Source organism: Notolepis coatsorum (assembly GCF_963971535.1).
Source record: "Notolepis coatsorum genome assembly, chromosome: 11".
Classification (NCBI taxonomy): Eukaryota; Metazoa; Chordata; class Actinopteri; order Aulopiformes; family Paralepididae; genus Notolepis; species Notolepis coatsorum.
Genome location: NC_140175.1, coordinates 25,427,122 through 25,445,923, shown reverse-complemented (window position 1 = coordinate 25,445,923; position 18,802 = coordinate 25,427,122). Strand labels below are relative to the sequence as shown.

General features: G+C 44.3%; 1 protein-coding gene across 2 annotated transcripts in view; it reads right to left on the bottom strand.

Annotated features, from left to right (window-relative positions):
* Positions 1–595: 595 nt before the first annotated feature.
* pip5k1ba (phosphatidylinositol-4-phosphate 5-kinase, type I, beta a) overlaps positions 596–18,802 on the bottom strand; it is a 35,275-nt gene continuing 17,068 nt past the window's right edge. For both annotated transcript variants that reach the window (XM_084325443.1, XM_084325442.1), the window contains 12 exons: positions 18,236–18,378; positions 16,072–16,189; positions 15,245–15,397; positions 12,941–13,237; positions 10,549–10,739; positions 7,852–7,932; positions 7,706–7,754; positions 7,181–7,265; positions 6,319–6,450; positions 5,348–5,447; positions 5,089–5,170; positions 596–2,160 (listed from right to left, as the gene is read on the bottom strand). In XM_084325443.1, the coding sequence (XP_084181569.1) occupies positions 2,158–2,160; positions 5,089–5,170; positions 5,348–5,447; positions 6,319–6,450; positions 7,181–7,265; positions 7,706–7,754; positions 7,852–7,932; positions 10,549–10,739; positions 12,941–13,237; positions 15,245–15,397; positions 16,072–16,189; positions 18,236–18,378 (1,434 nt within the window). In that variant the 3' untranslated portion in view covers positions 596–2,157. The remainder of the gene's footprint in view (positions 2,161–5,088; positions 5,171–5,347; positions 5,448–6,318; positions 6,451–7,180; positions 7,266–7,705; positions 7,755–7,851; positions 7,933–10,548; positions 10,740–12,940; positions 13,238–15,244; positions 15,398–16,071; positions 16,190–18,235; positions 18,379–18,802) is intronic.

The following is an 18,802-nucleotide window of genomic DNA, read 5'->3' as shown; positions in this document are numbered from 1 at the left end:
CATGACTTTCGAGATGGAGGTAAGAATAGAAACAGGGCGGTAGTTGCCTGGGTCTAATTTGCTGCCATTTTTGTGCAGAGGGGTCACTCTCGCTATTTTGAAGTCCTTGGGGACGTGTCCCTGTTTTATGGAGAGGTTTATTATGTGTGTGATGACTGGGGTGATGGCGGCTGCTGAGTCTCTGAGGAATTTGGAGGGGATGTTGTCACTGTTACTACTACTACATCATTATTATTATTATGTTATTATGTTATTCAGTTATCAGGCATGTGTTTAGGTTGTCTATTACTAATGGTTTGATTGGGTGTTGTGTTTGTAAATAGCGGTTTCAAATAAAAATGTATGGCATTTTACAATACAGAACTTTGAAGGCGTTTTCCCAAAGGGTAGACATGTACCATTTCCCTAGCATCTACACACACCAAATGTTCCACCTTTATTCAAGTTCAAGTTCAAGTTCAAGTTTCTTTTATTGCCACACGGCCAGGCCGGTGGAATTTGAGCACGGTGCAGGTGGTAGCTGCGACAATACACCACATGGATGATGGAACACAACATAACATCAACAACAACATAACATAACATAACATGCATAACATAACATAACAGCAGGGGGTGAAATTAGGATGAGTTGGAGTTGAGTAATTGTATGGCCTTGGGGAAGAAACTGTTGTTGAACCTAACCGTGCGACTACCTAGTGACCTAAACCTTCTACCAGAGGGGAGGAGTTGGAAGATTCATATCTATATCCTGCTTCTTTGTGCCAAATGGTTTGTTGATATGTCATACATAGCCTGATTTACAGACAATACAAAACTTTAAAGGCGTTTTTCTCAAAATGAGATTTTATTAGTTTGTATTACACATAAAACAAAAAAAATTCAATTTCTCTAGTACCTCCACACACCAAACTGGCCACGTTTCCTCCTATCCATATACCACAACTTTCTCTTGGAGGATTCTTTGATATATCACTAATCCAGATTTTTAGAACATTTTATACAAAAGATTTATGCAAAAATCTGATTTTTTTATGACTAGGGGGTCATAAAAGGTCATAAATCCCTGATCGGGTGGCATATCAAAAAATTCTCTAACAAAAAGTTCGTTTTTTAATGTAGTAACATGAAAAACCATGAGAAAATATCTACATCCATTTTTGCACAATTTTGCTTGGGGTAACATGCAAAAAGGGGCCATTTTGAATAGACCACGCCCCCTGTTGGGTAATAAAATTATGCGACCAAATTTTTTTTTATACATTTGTTTTCTTTTTTTGACTATTCTAAACAATTAAGATGTTTGCAAATGATTTCATCCTTTATTATTTTTTCCCCCTATCTAGGTGGGTGGTCTCCCCTTAATTTCATATTTGACTCAGTTGGTTGTATTAGGGCAGCTAGGATTGATACAAAACAGTATCACACCAAATTACATGATGTCAATAAATGTAAAAAACATATATATATATTTCTCCTCTTTCAGTCGTACAAACCCAGAAGGTTTCCGGAGTCCTGTCTCTATACATATATGATCAGAGGAAAAACAACCAAGCTTAATCTTTGTTTAATCTAGTAAACAGATTTCATCTCTGCAGGGATCCAGCCTCTGAGAGATTTGAACATTAGTGACTTTTTGCACACACAAAAAACAAAAAAACAATGGCATAGATGCACTTTAAAAATAAAGCTCTGCTAAATCGCAGTGGCAAGGAGTGATTGGATGAACGCAAGGACATCGCGTCGCTGCGGCTCATTTTGTCCTGAGCATTTCGTGTCCCCGTTCCTAAATTTGCAGCAGTGCAAAATAGCAGGAGAAAGCCTCTCCATGGTGCAGCAGGATGTCCAGCCTATTAATACGACAGCAACATTGATCTACAGTATATGTAAATAAAGCCTATGACTCATCGACAGGGTTTCCTCATCGGCACGATGTATCATCACCTAATCATACTGTGGGTCAACTATGTGACGTTTGACTCACAACTGGGACAGGCGTTGGTTTCATCTCACCAGCGTGACGCAAATCACAGTATCTGACAGCTACCAGTGGGTGTTTGATTATGCCTTCGTGCTTGTTGAGCTGATGCCGAAGAGGTCAAATATCGTTGTCGTCTTGAGGCACAACTGGTGAAGAAGCATCCGTGTCCATCTTCTTCACTAGAAAAAGATAATGATTTTTTTTTTTTTAGTATTATTTTGGTCATTAAGAGAGCAGAAGAGTTGGTGATTATTTAACCAAGAGATACATATCAGCACTGTCATAAAGTGAATAAAGTCCAACTGTAATTTGGGCGGCTACGTGGCGTAGTGGGCAAGGCGCTCACCACGAAATGCTGGAGACGCTGGGCTCGTCAGTTCGAGCCCAGCGCTCCACATTTGCTTTCAGTTTAGCTGGTCGTCCGTACTAATACACATTGGCCGTATTAGGGGGTGGGAAACTGATGGGTGGGGATCGGGCGTTGTGGACAGCGACTCCTACAGGTCGGTTGGTGCGCCTGCGCAGTAGAATCAGGAAGTGTCGGGGGCAGCGTGAGCCTCCCACGTGTTACTCCTCGCCACTGAGAGATCGAGCTGCGCAGGTGAAAAGATGCGACTGCTGTTACCTCAAGTACCGGAGGGGACTTGTGCTATGTATGACTTAGTCCACATTGCAGCCGGCTTGTGGGAGGCAAGAAACAGCGTCTGTGACAGGGGAGGGTTGAATTGGATGATACGAAATTGGGATGGGAGAAAATATAGAAAAATGGGAGAAATAGTGGATCAAAAAAAAAAAGTCCAACTGTAATTCCCATTCGGAGGCAGCAATGGTAGTGATGCCACACACACCCGTTTATGATAATCACTGACGTCAGAGACAAGAGTCTGCGTTGTCTTAACAAAGTGTCAATCACACGTTCACAGGAACTGGGATGAAAGCCTTTTATTAAAGACTGTGGGGTTTACCTGCACCTACACAACAAAGGCCCAAATCATTTCTGGTCCAAGTTGCATGGCTGCATCACCTGCATTAACCCGTATCAAGGACAATGCTGCTCCGTTCACTTTGATTTGGTAATGTGCACTACTGGTTTTTCACTCCCACTGGTCGGCTGCAGTGAGGACCAAGCCTTGCATCACGTGTCCCCTCCGGTACACGAGGAGGCAGCTGTCGCATCTTTTCACCTGAACAGCGCGATCTCTGAGTGGCGAGGAGTAACGCGTGGGAGGCTCACGCTGCCCCCGATACTTCCTGATTCTGCTGTACAGGCGCACCAACGGACCTGTAGGAGTCGCTGTCCACAACGTCCAATCCCCACCCACCGGCTTTCCCACCCCTAACACTGCCAATTGTGTTAGTATGAACGACCGGCCAAGCCGGTAGCAACGCAGAGAGCTGGGCTCGATACCAGCATCTCCTGCGTTAGTGGCGAGCGCCTTGCCCACTCAGCCGCCTATGCTAATATGTTTTGTAATGTAAATGCAGGCTCTGCTAATCAAATTTAATTGAATTAATCTATATATATATTCTCTTCCTGTGCTCCAGGATAGTTCAGTTAGTATTTGTGAACACACACCAATTTCTCCTTGAAATCAATCAGTGACGTCACTGGGATATAAAATCTGATGCTGCCCCACAATGTATGGGGCTCTGACTTTATGAGGCCCTAAAATGTTTGTGTGAGCTCTTACACCCAAATTAAGTTTATATTTAAGCATTACATCACACGCAGGAGTGGTTTGTGACCAATAAACCATGCCTAGGGGTGGTTGTTAGGCCCGAGGCGCAGCCGAGGGTCGTTAGACCCCCCTAGGCATGGTTTATTGGTCACAAATCACGACTGCACGTGGTGTAAAGCTTTTATACAACTGCCAGATTCATCCAACCTTATTTCTATACAATAAACACACATTAATCGAAGATTTATTGAAAAAACCATCCGCCAGAAAAAGTAGTTCCCACAACTCCATGTGGAAGCAGCTTGAAGTGCATCCAACCAAACTAACACATCCAACTGTGTATTATTGGAATGATTGAGAGAAGTTGCCTCATGTGGAAGCAGCTTGAAGTGCATCCAACCAACTAACACATCCAACTGTGTATTATTGGAATGATTGATTGAAAATTTTATTACCAGATGCAGAATATAAAGTAGGTAAAACAAATTAAACCGTTTTCTTTGCCCTATAGGAAAAAAACGTTTTCTTCGCCCTATTTTTTTATTTATTTCTTTTAGCCTAAACTTAACCAGTTGGAAACCAGGGGTACAGTAATAAAATTAGCAATCAACCAATCAATCAATTCAATAGACCATGCTCACTTAAAACAGCGCTGCTTCTCTCTCAGTCTGACTCCCCCGCTGTTGCAGACAGGAGTGTGTGTGTGTGTGTGTGCGTGTGTGTGTGTGTGTGTGTCACAGTGTGTGTGTGCGTGTGTGTGTGTATGTGTGTGTGTGTGTGTGTGTGTGTGTATGTGTGCGTGTGTTTGTGGGTACGCCAGCGTCGGACAGTGTGTGAGAGAGAACGCTGCAGTCAGTATAAAGTAGGAAGGAAGAAATTTAAATCAATCAATTAATCTATCAATCAATCCGCGATTTTTCTTTTGTTCTAGATTGAGTCAAGACCCATCAATTACATCATCCAACATTGTTTAAAGGACTAACACATTCCCCTTGACAGAATCGCTTCATATTTAGTCGTTATGGTGCTTTCAACATAACCATTTGTTTTCCGCGATCTTGTTTTCTCCCGGAGTGAGCCGGGGAGGGTTATGTGATTTGGTTGTGGGCGGGTCCTGAGCCCAGGACCGTGGATTGTTGCCAATAAAGACGTGTGAATGGCCAATCAGAATCGAGAAATTTGCATGCCGTTGTATAATGTCACATAATTAAAACCTCATTTGGTTGTAAGACCTCATGCCAACATTTTACATCACCAATTGGAGGGTTCTCTCTCTCTGATGACTTCTAGCTTTAGGAGAGAGGTACATGTTCACAAATACTGACTGAACATTCCCGGGGCAAAGGAAGAACATTATGTGAATTCTTAAAATGGGTGTAAGTCCCCTTTAAAGCAAATGCAAGCCAGTCTACAGTATGGTAGTCTCACCAAGTAGACATCCAGGTCTGAGTCTGACTGGGTCATGGTGTCATCCAGCGCCACGGTAGAGCTGGAGGCACGACGGCCATTACTGGGAACAGACAAGAGATTGCCATAATGATATTTAAGATAAGATATGCCTTTATTGATCCCCTTGGGGAATCATTGCAGCATGGGGAGGGAGGGAGGGGAGGTAAAGGTATGGGCATGTAATGATTATATGTGCAACAACAACAACAACAACAACAACAACAACAAGAGCACACACCTGTTTTCAAGATCCTCCATCCCAAGGGAGCCAAAAGAAACAGTACGGCTCAAAGCACTAGATCTGGGAACTAAGTCTGGGTGGTTCGATGCACTAAACACTGTGGAACAAAACAGAAATGAATGAATGAATGAATGAATGAATGAATGCAAATCTCAACAGATGAAACACTAGCCTCAAACTACTGTACATTCTCTTTTGAAAATGAAATTCTTCACACCAAGACATAAACAATTAGAATTCATTCTCTGGGGAACAAGCTTTTAGCAGATAATTCATGATGATGTTAACTCTACGCTGTCCTTCCAGATTGTCCATGCTTTGGGCTTTCTTCTCCTGAATGAGTCATTGAATTTTGTGTCTTTCCCAAGGCTGAAAGGATTGATATTAGCCAATTAAAGAGAGGGACGCTTTGGTGGCCTTGCTGTCAATGACCTGATTGAAACCCCCTACTCTTTACAATATACACCCTGGGTTCTTTAACAACCACAGTCAGGACCTCAGTTTAACGTGTCATCCATAAGGGCGGCGCTTGCAACTGTACTTGTGATCGTAAACATGGCCATTGTTACCGCGGGATCATCCCTATGTTCCCCGGGTCCTATGTTCCCCGGGTTCTATGTTCCCCGCTTTGATTGATTAATAGATTGAACATTTTATGAATTTTTATTATTTTATTAATTATTAATGTCCACCTTGTTTCGAACGGTTAAGCTTAGGCCCTCTTTCGAACTGGTTAAGGTTAGAGTTTGGAATCAGGGCTGGTGGTCTAAAATTTTCAATCAATCAATCAAAGCGGGGAACATAGAACCCGGGGAACATAGGACCCGGGGAACATAGACATGCTCCCGTTACCGCCAGGTCCAACCTTCCAATCGTGAGCATAGAGCTCTATCCACGTAGCCATGCTGCTGGACAAATCCACACTACAGTAGTTATATAAACATAATTGATGATCATGTTAACCATACATGGTGCGTCCAGATGGGCCATGCTTTGGGCCTTCTTCGCTTCTCTCTGCTCCTCCTTGAGTGAGGTTAGGGTCTCCTGAGAGACTGACTTCATGGCAGTCTTCTTCCTCTTCGAAGATGCTCCTCTCAGAGCTGAGAGAGAGAGAGAGAGAGAGAGAGAGAGAGAGAGAGAGAGAGAGAGAGAGAGAGAGAGAGAGAGAGAGAGAGAGAGAGAGAGAGAGAGAGAGAGAGAGAGAGAGAGAGAGAGAGAGAGAGAGAAAGAGAGAGAGAGAGAGAGAGAGCTGTGAGTTTGCAGCAGTTCAATGAAAAAGATTTTCAGGAAGTAGGTTTTATTTCTAATTCAAATACTGAAAAACCTTAGGCAGGACAATTTTTGCATGGATAGCATGTTCTACCATCACCAAGTAAACAGCCATTTGCAATTGAAAGTGAATTGATCCCAACCCTGGTTGGCAGTAGTCTATGTTGCTATTGAGGGACAGTGAGGGACAGTTATTGTTGCTGTCTTTTTGTTGTTTTGTTTGATTTGTTTCCTGCTGATAGGACTATATATATTTTCTATTTCCATATACAGTACCATATTTTCTACCAAGTTCTCTATTTTGTCTTAATGATAGTAATGTTTTCTAATGAACGTTTAGCTATTCATTATCTAATTATGCTTCAGCGACATGTACAGTGTTTCATCATGTCAATAAAGCCATTTGAATTAAATTGAAATTGAGAGACAGACTTATTAATTCAGTAAATATTAATACTACATGCAGAATACAGAGAGTAATGCAATAACTGACATGACTAAGTGATGATGCGGGTGAGAAACATTTTCGGTCGAAATTGTATGTTGTATGAAGCCACTCACGAGTAATCTTCTTAAATACAGTCGAGCCCATGAATTTCAGAAATCTGTCTGCATAGAAGTTAGGCCTGTGGACTGACACCGTGTCCTAAAACACAAACAAAGATGTCACAACATACACTGATAGACATACATATATACGAACAGATTGACTGACACACACGCACGCACGCACGCACGCACACACACACACACACACACACACACACACACACACATGTACAGTTTCTACGTCAAATGTATATACACTCTTTTTCTGGACACTTTTCGTATCACAAACAGTACTGTATTTGCAAATCTGGTATGTCATAAATGTATAGATGTAGCAGTACTGTCTATCTGTATGTCTTGTGTGTCATATATGTTATGATGAATTGAAAATGGGGGACCCTGATGTAAACAAGACGAAAGTCTTTCTCTGGTCTGCATCCCCTTAACAATTGTGTGTATTGAGCTGTACTGTACTGTACCCATTCTGCAATCTGTTAATAAACTTTTCAATCAATCAATCAATGCAGAATAACATACCCCATCATGTACAAGGGCTTTCCAGGAGTGTTCCACCTTCTTGACGAACCTTAAAACAACATACCATAATAATTAATCTAGTACACAATACACATACTGTAGAGTGATGTGTCCAAATACCACTGCAATCCCATGAAGCTCATTACCTGTAGGACTGTAGGATATCGATGATCCCTAAAAAGATGAGCAGCTTCTCGTCTTTGCCTTTGGCAGGAATTCCACCCATTCTGAGGAGGAAGAGAGAAGTAAACACTTCACCAGCAGGAGTGAGGAAGAGGAGACATGTGACAAGTCACCAGCAGTAGTGAAGAAGAGGAGACATGTGACACGTCACCAGCAGTAGTGAAGAAGAGGAGACATGTGACACGTCACCAGCAGTAGTGAGGAAGAGGAGACATGTGACACGTCACCAGCAGTAGTGAAGAAGAGGAGACATGTGACACGTCACCAGCAGGAGTGAGGAAGAGGAGACATGTGACACTTCACCAGCAGTAGTGAGGAAGAGGAGACATGTGACACGTCACCAGCAGGAGTGAGGAAGAGGAGGAGACATGTGACACTTCACCAGCAGTAGTGAGGAAGAGGAGACATGTGACAAGTCACCAGCAGTAGTGAGGAAGAGGAGACATGTGACACGTCACCAGCAGGAGTGAGGAAGAGGAGACATGTGACAAGTCACCAGCAGTAGTGAGGAAGAGGAGGAGACATGTGACACGTCACCAGCAGTAGTGAGGAAGAGGAGGAGACATGTGACACGTCACCAGCAGTAGTGAGGAAGAGGAGGAGACATGTGACACGTCACCAGCAGGAGTGAGGAAGAGGAGACATGTGACAAGTCACCAGCAGTAGTGAGGAAGAGGAGGAGACATGTGACACGTCACCAGCAGTAGTGAGGAAGAGGAGGAGACATGTGACACGTCACCAGCAGTAGTGAGGAAGAGGAGGAGACATGTGACACGTCACCAGCAGTAGTGAGGAAGAGGAGGAGACATGTGACACGTCACCAGCAGTAGTGAGGAAGAGGAGACATGTGACACTTCACCAGCAGTAGTGAAGAAGAGGAGGAGACATGTGACAAGTCACCAGCAGTAGTGAGGAAGAGGAGACATGTGACACATCACCAGCAGTAGTGAGGAAGAGGAGGAGACATGTGACACGTCACCAGCAGTAGTGAGGAAGAGGAGACATGTGACACGTCACCAGCAGGAGTGAGGAAGAGGAGACATGTGACACTTCACCAGCAGTAGTGAGGAAGAGGAGACATGTGACAAGTCACCAGCAGTAGTGAGGAAGAGGAGGAGACATGTGACACGTCACCAGCAGTAGTGAAGAAGAGGAGACATGTGACACGTCACCAGCAGGAGTGAGGAAGAGGAGGAGACATGTGACACGTCACCAGCAGTAGTGAGGAAGAGGAGACATGTGACACGTCACCAGCAGTAGTGAGGAAGAGGAGACATGTGACACGTCACCAGCAGTAGTGAGGAAGAGGAGGAGACATGTGACACGTCACCAGCAGTAGTGAGGAAGAGGAGGAGACATGTGACACGTCACCAGCAGGAGTGAGGAAGAGGAGACATGTGACACTTCACCAGCAGTAGTGAGGAAGAGGAGGAGACATGTGACACGTCACCAGCAGTAGTGAGGAAGAGGAGGAGACATGTGACACGTCACCAGCAGTAGTGAAGAAGAGGAGGAGACATGTGACACTTCACCAGCAGTAGTGAGGAAGAGGAGGAGACATGTGACACTTCACCAGCAGTAGTGAGGAAGAGGAGGAGACATGTGACACGTCACCAGCAGTAGTGAGGAAGAGGAGACATGTGACACGTCACCAGCAGTAGTGAGGAAGAGGAGGAGACATGTGACACGTCACCAGCAGTAGTGAGGAAGAGGAGACATGTGACACGTCACCAGCAGTAGTGAGGAAGAGGAGGAGACATGTGACACGTCACCAGCAGTAGTGAGGAAGAGGAGGAGACATGTGACACGTCACCAGCAGTAGTGAGGAAGAGGAGACATGTGACACGTCACCAGCAGGAGTGAGGAAGAGGAGACATGTGACACGTCACCAGCAGTAGTGAGGAAGAGGAGGAGACATGTGACACGTCACCAGCAGTAGTGAGGAAGAGGAGGAGACATGTGACACGTCACCAGCAGTAGTGAGGAAGAGGAGACATGTGACACGTCACCAGCAGGAGTGAGGAAGAGGAGACATGTGACACGTCACCAGCAGTAGTGAGGAAGAGGAGACATGTGACACGTCACCAGCAGTAGTGAGGAAGAGGAGGAGACATGTGACACGTCACCAGCAGTAGTGAGGAAGAGGAGGAGACATGTGACACGTCACCAGCAGTAGTGAGGAAGAGGAGGAGACATGTGACACGTCACCAGCAGTAGTGAGGAAGAGGAGGAGACATGTGACACGTCACCAGCAGTAGTGAGGAAGAGGAGGAGACATGTGACACGTCACCAGCAGTAGTGAGGAAGAGGAGGAGACATGTGACACGTCACCAGCAGTAGTGAGGAAGAGGAGGAGACATGTGACACGTCACCAGCAGTAGTGAGGAAGAGGAGGAGACATGTGACACGTCACCAGCAGTAGTGAGGAAGAGGAGAGAGAGAGAGATGGATAGATAAGACAGACAGACAGAGAGAAAGATGGATAGATAGACATATGGACAGAGAGAGAGAGATGGACAGATAGACAGATGGACAGAGAGAAAGATGGATAGATAGAGAGAGAGAGAGAGAGAGAGAGAGAGAGAGAGAGAGAGAGAGAGAGAGAGAGAGAGAGAGAGAGAGAGAGAGAGAGAGAGAGAGAGAGAGAGAGATGTCCTCACGTGTCGTCATCAGCCAGAGGCTCTGGATCCTTGACGTTTCCCTGGATGGCCTCCAGGGCCGTGGAGTAGAGGACCTTCTGGCCCCTCTTACTGCCCCCCTGACTGCCCGCCCTGCTCAGCAGCACCCTCTGGTCCAGCACATGGACCCCCAGCAGGAGACTGTAGTCCATGATCTTGAAGCTCTCCAGGACCTGATGGAAACATAACCACAATTACCATTGAGATAAAGAAAACTGCTTCTGTGTGTTCTGTAAAGCACTTTGGATCAAACCTGTTTTGTGTTTAAAGCACTATATTTAAAAGAAAAAAAGCTGACCTAGCAGCAGTCAGCCTCTAGTCGCACTAATAATGCTGCTGTGGCCACCTTGTGGCACAGTCACTAAATTATGACAGTAGAGCATTGGTAAAGAAGGACTGCAATGGGAAACTATTTCAAGTGTTTCAAGTATAAAAATAGCCAGATATAGGATCCAGATATAATTGTTGCCATGGTGGAGAACAGCCTTCAGGTTTTGTTAAAGGAACACGCCAACATTTTGGGAGATTACTAGCTTACCGTCTTCTCCAGACAGAGACAAGTAGATAGATAATAAACCTCTTGATTCTTGATAGTTTCCTAGAAAGCCGTTTAGTAGAAAGCGATCTGGCTGCATGTTAGCCTAGCTTAGCACAATGAATGGAAGCGGACATGGCCAGTTAGCCGCCCTAGGCATTGTCCAACTAACACCTCTCCCAAAGGCTAACCGGTCATGTCCGCTTCCATTCATTGTGCTAAGCTAGGCTAACATGCAGCCAGATAGCTTTCTACTGAACGCACAGAGAGGAAACTGGTATCTATCTTCTTGTCTCTCTCTGGAGAAGACGATAAGCTAATTTCCCCAAATGTTGCCGTGTTCTTTTAAGTGAATGTTGCTCCTCTAAGTGCACTATAAGAAAAAGACCTGGCAACACTTCAGCTGTAGTCCAGCCTGTTCCCAAGCAACGCAATTCCACTGAAACTGTGACGGCTGTGTGAGCTATTTGTTTTTCTTTTGATGCACTCCTGTATTTGTTTTATAAGAGGCCATAGTTGGCTTGAATTAGTGACAATTGAGAAGTACTCCAAGCAATATTAGTACTGGCTCATCTACTAAATAAAGTACCCTGCATCGGTTCTGAAAAATTGGTATCAGCGTACCTGTAGTCAAATATATATATACTTTTTGACCACCCAGTTGCTAAACAGTTCTAACCCTTTAAACCTTTAGCAACCACCCATGAACAATGCTAGTATGCGGTGGGCTAAATGCAGACCCACACATACAGTACAGGAAGTAAACATCAATCCCTCTGACCAAACACTGATGTCATGCTATAACTCCTGTGAACAAAGAGCCCTTAACATTCCCTTGAGTTACCTAACGCAACGTGCCGGACTCAATGTGCCCGGGATCACGGTGTGTTTCTGCTCTTCAGTCCAGGGCCTGTAACCCTAGTAATATGAGTCAGGTGCTCTGCTCTGCTCTGCTGCAGGTAATCCCACATGAGGAGCTCTCTGTTATTGCCCACTAATCAAACAAGAGCCAGGCCCCTAATGAGGTCATTCTTTAAGGGCAGGGAGGGATGGGATGGACGGCGGGTTGATGGAGATCCTGCTTTACATAACACTATCGAGGGGAAGGAGGGTTTTCACCAGTCGAATCCAGTCAGTGAAACATTTCAGCCCAGTGTGATAATGGAGCTCTTGTATTTAAAATAACTTAATAGGTCAATATTTTGTGATTTACATGTTACCACTGCCTCCGCTGTATTATGTTACCACCACTTCATTGAAAACAAGGAGCTCAACGTGAGTGCTAGGATTAAGGATTAAGGCCCCTATATACTAAGGATGACGACTAGAGCAATAAATATAACTATAATTATTAAAAAAAAATATATAGAGATGTAATTGTTGTTTTGTAAAGTACAAAAATGTATTAAAAAAAGTAAGGACAAAAATTACAGTGCACATGCTTGAGAAGTAACGTATCTTAATAAAGAACACGCCAACATTTTGGGAAAATTAGCTATCTGGCTGCACCTTAGCCTAGCTTAGCACAATGAATGGAAGCGGACAGTGCCGGTTAGCCTTCGGGAGAGGTGTTAGTTGGACAACGCCTAGGCTAACTGGAGCGGTCCCCTTCCATTCATTGTGCTAAGCTAGGCTAACGTGCAGTCAGATAGCTTTCTACTGAACACACAGAGAGGAAACTGGTATCCATCTTCTCGTCTCTCTCTGGAGAAGACGGTACGCTAATTTCCCTAAATGTTGGCGTGTTCCTTTAACGGTTATCAATTACAGCTATAGCACTATGTAGCTGTGACGCCGGTAGCGGTAACGTTATACTATCGAACTACGAGGTGAACCTACGAGACAATCCCTCTGTAAGGTCTTCATCAGGGCGTTGTACGTATCAGCGTCAAAGTGCAGGCCTTCGTGCATCTCCTGGAAGTCCAGGTCTTTGAACGTGGGCGAGCTCTTGGCGCGCTCCTTGCGCGAGGCGCAGCGTTTGTACGTGGATCCCTTCAGGTCATATTTGTAGTGCATCTTCATGGCACGTGGCAGAACGTTGTTCATCACCACCAGGCGGATGTTCTGGCTGCCACACTGGATGCAGTAAAGGCCGTAGAACTTGGGCAGCAATGTCCGAGGATTCTGGTTCAGGTTCTGGAACAAAGAGGATGAGCAAAAAAATAAGACATCTAGTTATTAACAAGAGTAACAAAACGTTAAAGAGATCTGAGTTGACAGATTAGATCGATGGATTGGATGATTGCTTGCATCAGCAATAGAACATGGTATGTTAAGAATCAAGTAATACTGGGCGCGGTAAGTAACTGAGTGGCTCGGCGAAAAACGCACTTAACAGGTTGCTCAGTTTCACTCACTCTGGGCCATTTAGAGCGTTGCTGCGCACTTTCTGACTAGGCTCAGTATACGGCAGAAATGGATCCTACATGGACTCTCTTACGTCTGTCAAATGCGGATGGGTCATTAAAGGAAGTTGCTCAGAGCTCAAATAGAGCAGAGTGATACAAAAATGTGCTCAGTTCTCACAATGAACATTCTCACCGTGAGCACTCAGTTACTTAACAGAATTACTCATGCTGTATTGTGAGTATCATTTGACAAATTTGGAAAATCTTATATTTGATACTACTCCTTTGTGCTGGAATAATTGAGATAAAACTATGATATGATTAATCTAACTAAAAGCACCATTCAGGATTATTTTATTATACCAATACACGCATGTACATAATACTGTATATTTGAAGGGAAGGACTTCCTAAAGGCAAAATAATGTCTTTGCAATCTCCAGATCCCATTATACCTCAAATATAAGTCTATATTTCTCCAATGAAACCATTTACACGTTAGAAATACAATCACATATTGTCGATTAGTCCGTATATCAAGTGCTCAGTCAATCAACATGAAAATTAAAACAATTCACAATGCTAGTGGTGAGGCAACAATAGCACCACAAGTGCCGCATACAGATTGGTCCTTCCTTCCTGTGGTAAATGTTGAAAAGCCATTGGACTAATATAGCCATTGAACTTTATTGTTGCTCTCCCACCCTACATCACTTCATCGCTGGATTGGAGCTCTGGACCTTATCGTACTTTTTTTACGCTTAAGGTTCCCAGAGTTTGCACTGAATTAGGAAAATCTGCTTTTAGCTTCTGTGCCCCAGAAATATGGAACGTTTTGCAATGTACTTTAAAACTCAATTCAAGGGGAGCTCCCGTAGCTCACCGCATATCTCGGCGCTATTTCTGCGTCGGGGAAAACCGTGCTCGTCACGGATCTGGGGGACACGAGTTCGATTCCCGGACCCGCCGTCATTTCTCAGAATGTCTTCCCCTGCTCTACATCCCATTTCAACCTGTTTCTGTCGGTCATGCTTGACCAGAAAAGCGATAAACGCTAAAAAATAAAGTTTAAAAAAAAAACTCAATTCATTCGTATCTATTAGTCAGTTTAAATCTTTAATAGCAAACCACTTCACCACAGCCTGCAGTATTTTGTTTGTATTTATTGCGTGTTGTATTTTTCAACGTCATTGAAAATGACTCTCAATGATCCTTCGAGATTAAATAGAGATTGAATGAACTATTTTAAGCCCTCACACTGGTAGGTATGAATGTTCAACTATAACTTGGCATATATCTCTGTGGTTGATGTAAATCCCCCATGCTGGTAGTGACCTGAAGCCTGAATGTTGTGCTTAAGCAATGTCCAAATATAACACAATTCAAACAGAGTTATAAAGAAATTATTTTCACGAGGTACAGGGATGAGGAAGGGATTGGACATTAACGGGTGTTTACATTTTTATTTTATTTTATTCATGTTTTACATATATTTTTTTAAAGTTTTGCATAATTATATTTGTATATATATATTTGTTTTGTAAGGATTTAAATTAGTAAGGAATTACATTAATTTTGAGTAGTGGAAAAGGGGTAGGATTAAATAAGTGTATACTTCTTCCTACTTTCGAACATGTAAATTGAGTTATGCTCTCTATTTAATTTCTTTTAAATGTTTTATTTCATTGTTAGAGATTAGTGATTTTTTTATGGTTTATTTTGTTTGTATTTACATGTTTTAAATAAAGATGTAAAAAAAAAGCAGACCAGTGTTTGTGCTGAGGGTGAGGCTCACCATGTAATAACCAGGAAGTAGTTTCTGCAGGAACTCTGCCTCTTTGTGCTGCACAGTCTTGATGATGAACTCGTCATCGCTGGTAAGGTAGAACCAGGAGCTACTGGCCCCGGGGTTGGACAGCTCGATGAGTGGCTCGTTACAGATGGAGTACTGTAATACAGACCATAATAGCTTATATGACAGGAGTAATGAAAAGACCCAGGCTGAAGATTGGATTAACCGTATAGCACGGAAACAGAATATATATAATAATAATATAGCTAATATGAAAGACAACCCCCCCCCCCTCCCCAAAAGAGGTAATATCTCACAATATGAGACCTGTAAGAGTAGCCTAATCTTTAAAGATGTGATTTCTTGTGATTTTGACTGTCAGGATTTGTTGTTGATATATGATAAAAAAATTAAAAAAATTAAATAAACGTGTGATATGTTTTGTATGTGCAGAAACAATACGGGAGAGTCAATATTTGAAAGCAATACAGAATGCCTGAGAGCCTTACTGCATTCTATTTGTGTATTTTCCTTTACATATAAAGACATTTCCACCATAAATGTATGCCGAAAAGGCACAAATTGGTGCATAAAAGTACACCAGAATTCAGGAAATGACGTGTTTAACACTCATAATTTCCTGGGGGAAGACCCCCGGACCCTCCGCTTAAAGTGTCCCCCCCCCCATGTTGAAACCAAACCTACACATTTGTGTATGTGTGTGTGTGTGTGTGTGTGTGTGTGTGTGTGTGTGTGTGCGTGCCTGCGTGCGTGCGTGTGTGTGCGTGTGTGTGTGTGTGTTTTCTTTGACTGTCTCTCTCCACACTAACCAGATAGTCGTCTGGCCTGATGCCGAACAGCTCCCTGAAGTAGCGGAAGGCCTGAGGCGCGTAGGTCTTGAGGCGGAAGTCTGGGTAGTGGTGCGCTGGAGTCAGGCTGCTCCCCTCGCTGACGGTTAAAGACAAGCACACTACGGTCAAGGAAACTATAAAAGGAAGGGTCATATGATAAAGCCACAGGAAGGACCCGGTGTTGCCCCCTCTCCCCTCTGACGGCTCCACCATAGTCCTGAGCACTCATGAGGTCAGACTGTGCGGCTGAACTAGCCCCAGTTCTCACCACCATCTTCAACCTGTCTCTGGGCTCATCCTGGGTCCCCGCATGTCTCAAGGCAGCAACAATAGTCCCGGTTCCCAAGAAACCTAAAGTCACAGGCCTGAACGACTACAGCCCTGTGGCAATCACCCCCCATCGTCGCAAAATGCTTTGAGAGACTGGTCATGAAACACATAAAAGCCTCCATACCGCCATCATTAGACCACAACCAGTTTGCCTACCGGAAGAACAGGTCAACAGAGGATGCTATTGCCATTGTGTTACACACTCTGCTGGAACATCTAGAGCACAGGCACACATATGGAAGACTCCTTTTTGTTGACTTTAGTTCAGCTTTCAATACTATTCTACCCAACAAGCTTCACAGTAAACTACACAAACTCGGACTGAACACCACATTATGCAATTGGATCTTGGACTTTCTTACAAATCGCACACAACATGTCAGGATTGGCAAGCACACACCCAGGCCACCACCCTGCCCATTAGCACCGGGGCCCCTCAGGGGTGTGTACTCAGCCCACTTCTCTACACTCTTTTCACCCACGACTGTTGTTCCTCCTCTCCATCTAACCTCATAGTCAAATTTGCAGACGACACAACAGTACTTGGCCTCATCAAAGGAAACGATGGGACCTCAATACAGGAGGGAGGTTGAGCGACTAGTGGAGTGGTGCGATGGTCATAACCTTGCTCTCAACCCCACGAAGACCAAGGAAATGATCATCGATTTCCGCAGGACTGGTGACCTCAGCCACTCTCCACTCCTCATTGGAAATGAGGAGGTGGAGAGGGTTTCAAAATGTAAGTTTCTGGGCGTGACTATGTCTGATGACCTGTCCTGGGGGATCAACATGACCTCTGCTGTGGGGAAAGCACAGCAACGCCTCTTCTATCTGCGGAAACTTAAATGGGCTAAACTCCCACAGGGACTGATGGCCAACTTCTACCACTGCGCAGTAGAGAGTGTGCTCACATATATGGACTACTGGTGTGGTTCTCCAGCTGCACCAGGGCAGAGAAGGAGGCCCTCCACAGAGTGGTCAAGGCTGCGAGGAGGATCACTGGAGCTAGCCTCCCAGATATCTCCACAGTCTTCACCTCCCGCTGCCTACGTCGTGTGAATAACATCCTACAGGACCAATACCACCCAGCACACCATCTTTTTCAACTGCTGCCCTCTGGTCGAAGGTACAGATCCATCCAGTCCGGTACTAGCAGACTGACCAACAGCCTCTATCCACGGGCTGTCAGGCTGCTCAACGATCACCATCAACTTGCCCCCACCCGCCCCCCCTCGCACCCCCCATCCCGAACCCCCGGTGACATAACTCCCACTTCTACATTACAACAATAACTGTGAACCGGACTTGCATTGCTGCACTATACACTATTGCATCCATTGCAAGCCGACGCCCCCCCCCCCCCCCCCCTCCATCCATTAACTCAGCTGGACTGTCACTGTACTATCTACTATTTATTGCACTAGCACTATTGCACTTGGGACATTGATGTTATATTAGTATATTATTATTGATATTATTATTTTGCACATGCTATATTCAGTATGTTTGTATGCCAGTGGTGATGCTCCAAACTCAATTCCGTTGTACCAACAATGACAATAAAGATTCTATTCCATTCTATTCTAGTTTCACCCGTCCACATGTACCGTATACAGGCAAAACACAGGTACCGGTATGTTGACCTCTTTCTCTACCTCTTAGAGGTAAACATATTCCATATACCCTTGAGTACACGACAGAAAACAGGTCGTCGGCCATATTTGAACCACAATGTTCAACGAACCACGCGGTCCACCCGCTGAGAGCCACTGAGAAGCCTCAGCGTGGGTAACCCGTATCAGCTGCTATGTACCTGGGTAGGAAGACACTCTCCACTATGTAGAAGTCCTGCATGAGAACATCTCTGTCTGGCTTGGAGGTCTGGTTGCCCACAGAGAAGCCAATGCCCAGCTGGATGGCACCTCTCAGGGCACCTTTCAGGGCAGCCGCTGTGGCCTGGAGGCAGGAAACAAAGAAGTGAGATGTCACACACTCCTACGCAGAAAGAAGTCGGACGACGTTCCACTCATGTTCCACAGTCAAACATCTCTGCCCCAAAAAGGTAAACTAAGCGGCGCTAACTATACTCCCGTAGCATATTATTTGCCCTCAACATATTGAATAAATTATATTATATTATATCTTTTTTTGTCTCTTTTATAAATAAGTATAAACATAGACAATTTTGTTGAAAAAAGTTAAATAATAAAATGTCACTGTACAGGTATGGATGGTTTCCTTACGCAAAAAAAGTCAGTCCGTCTACTTTTATGATAACTACATCACTGCGTAACTCATAAATGTCCGGCTACCTGCCCGTGACTGTGGTATTGTAATCTAGTGCTGTTCTATCGCCTATTCTGCTGCTGATTTGCACACT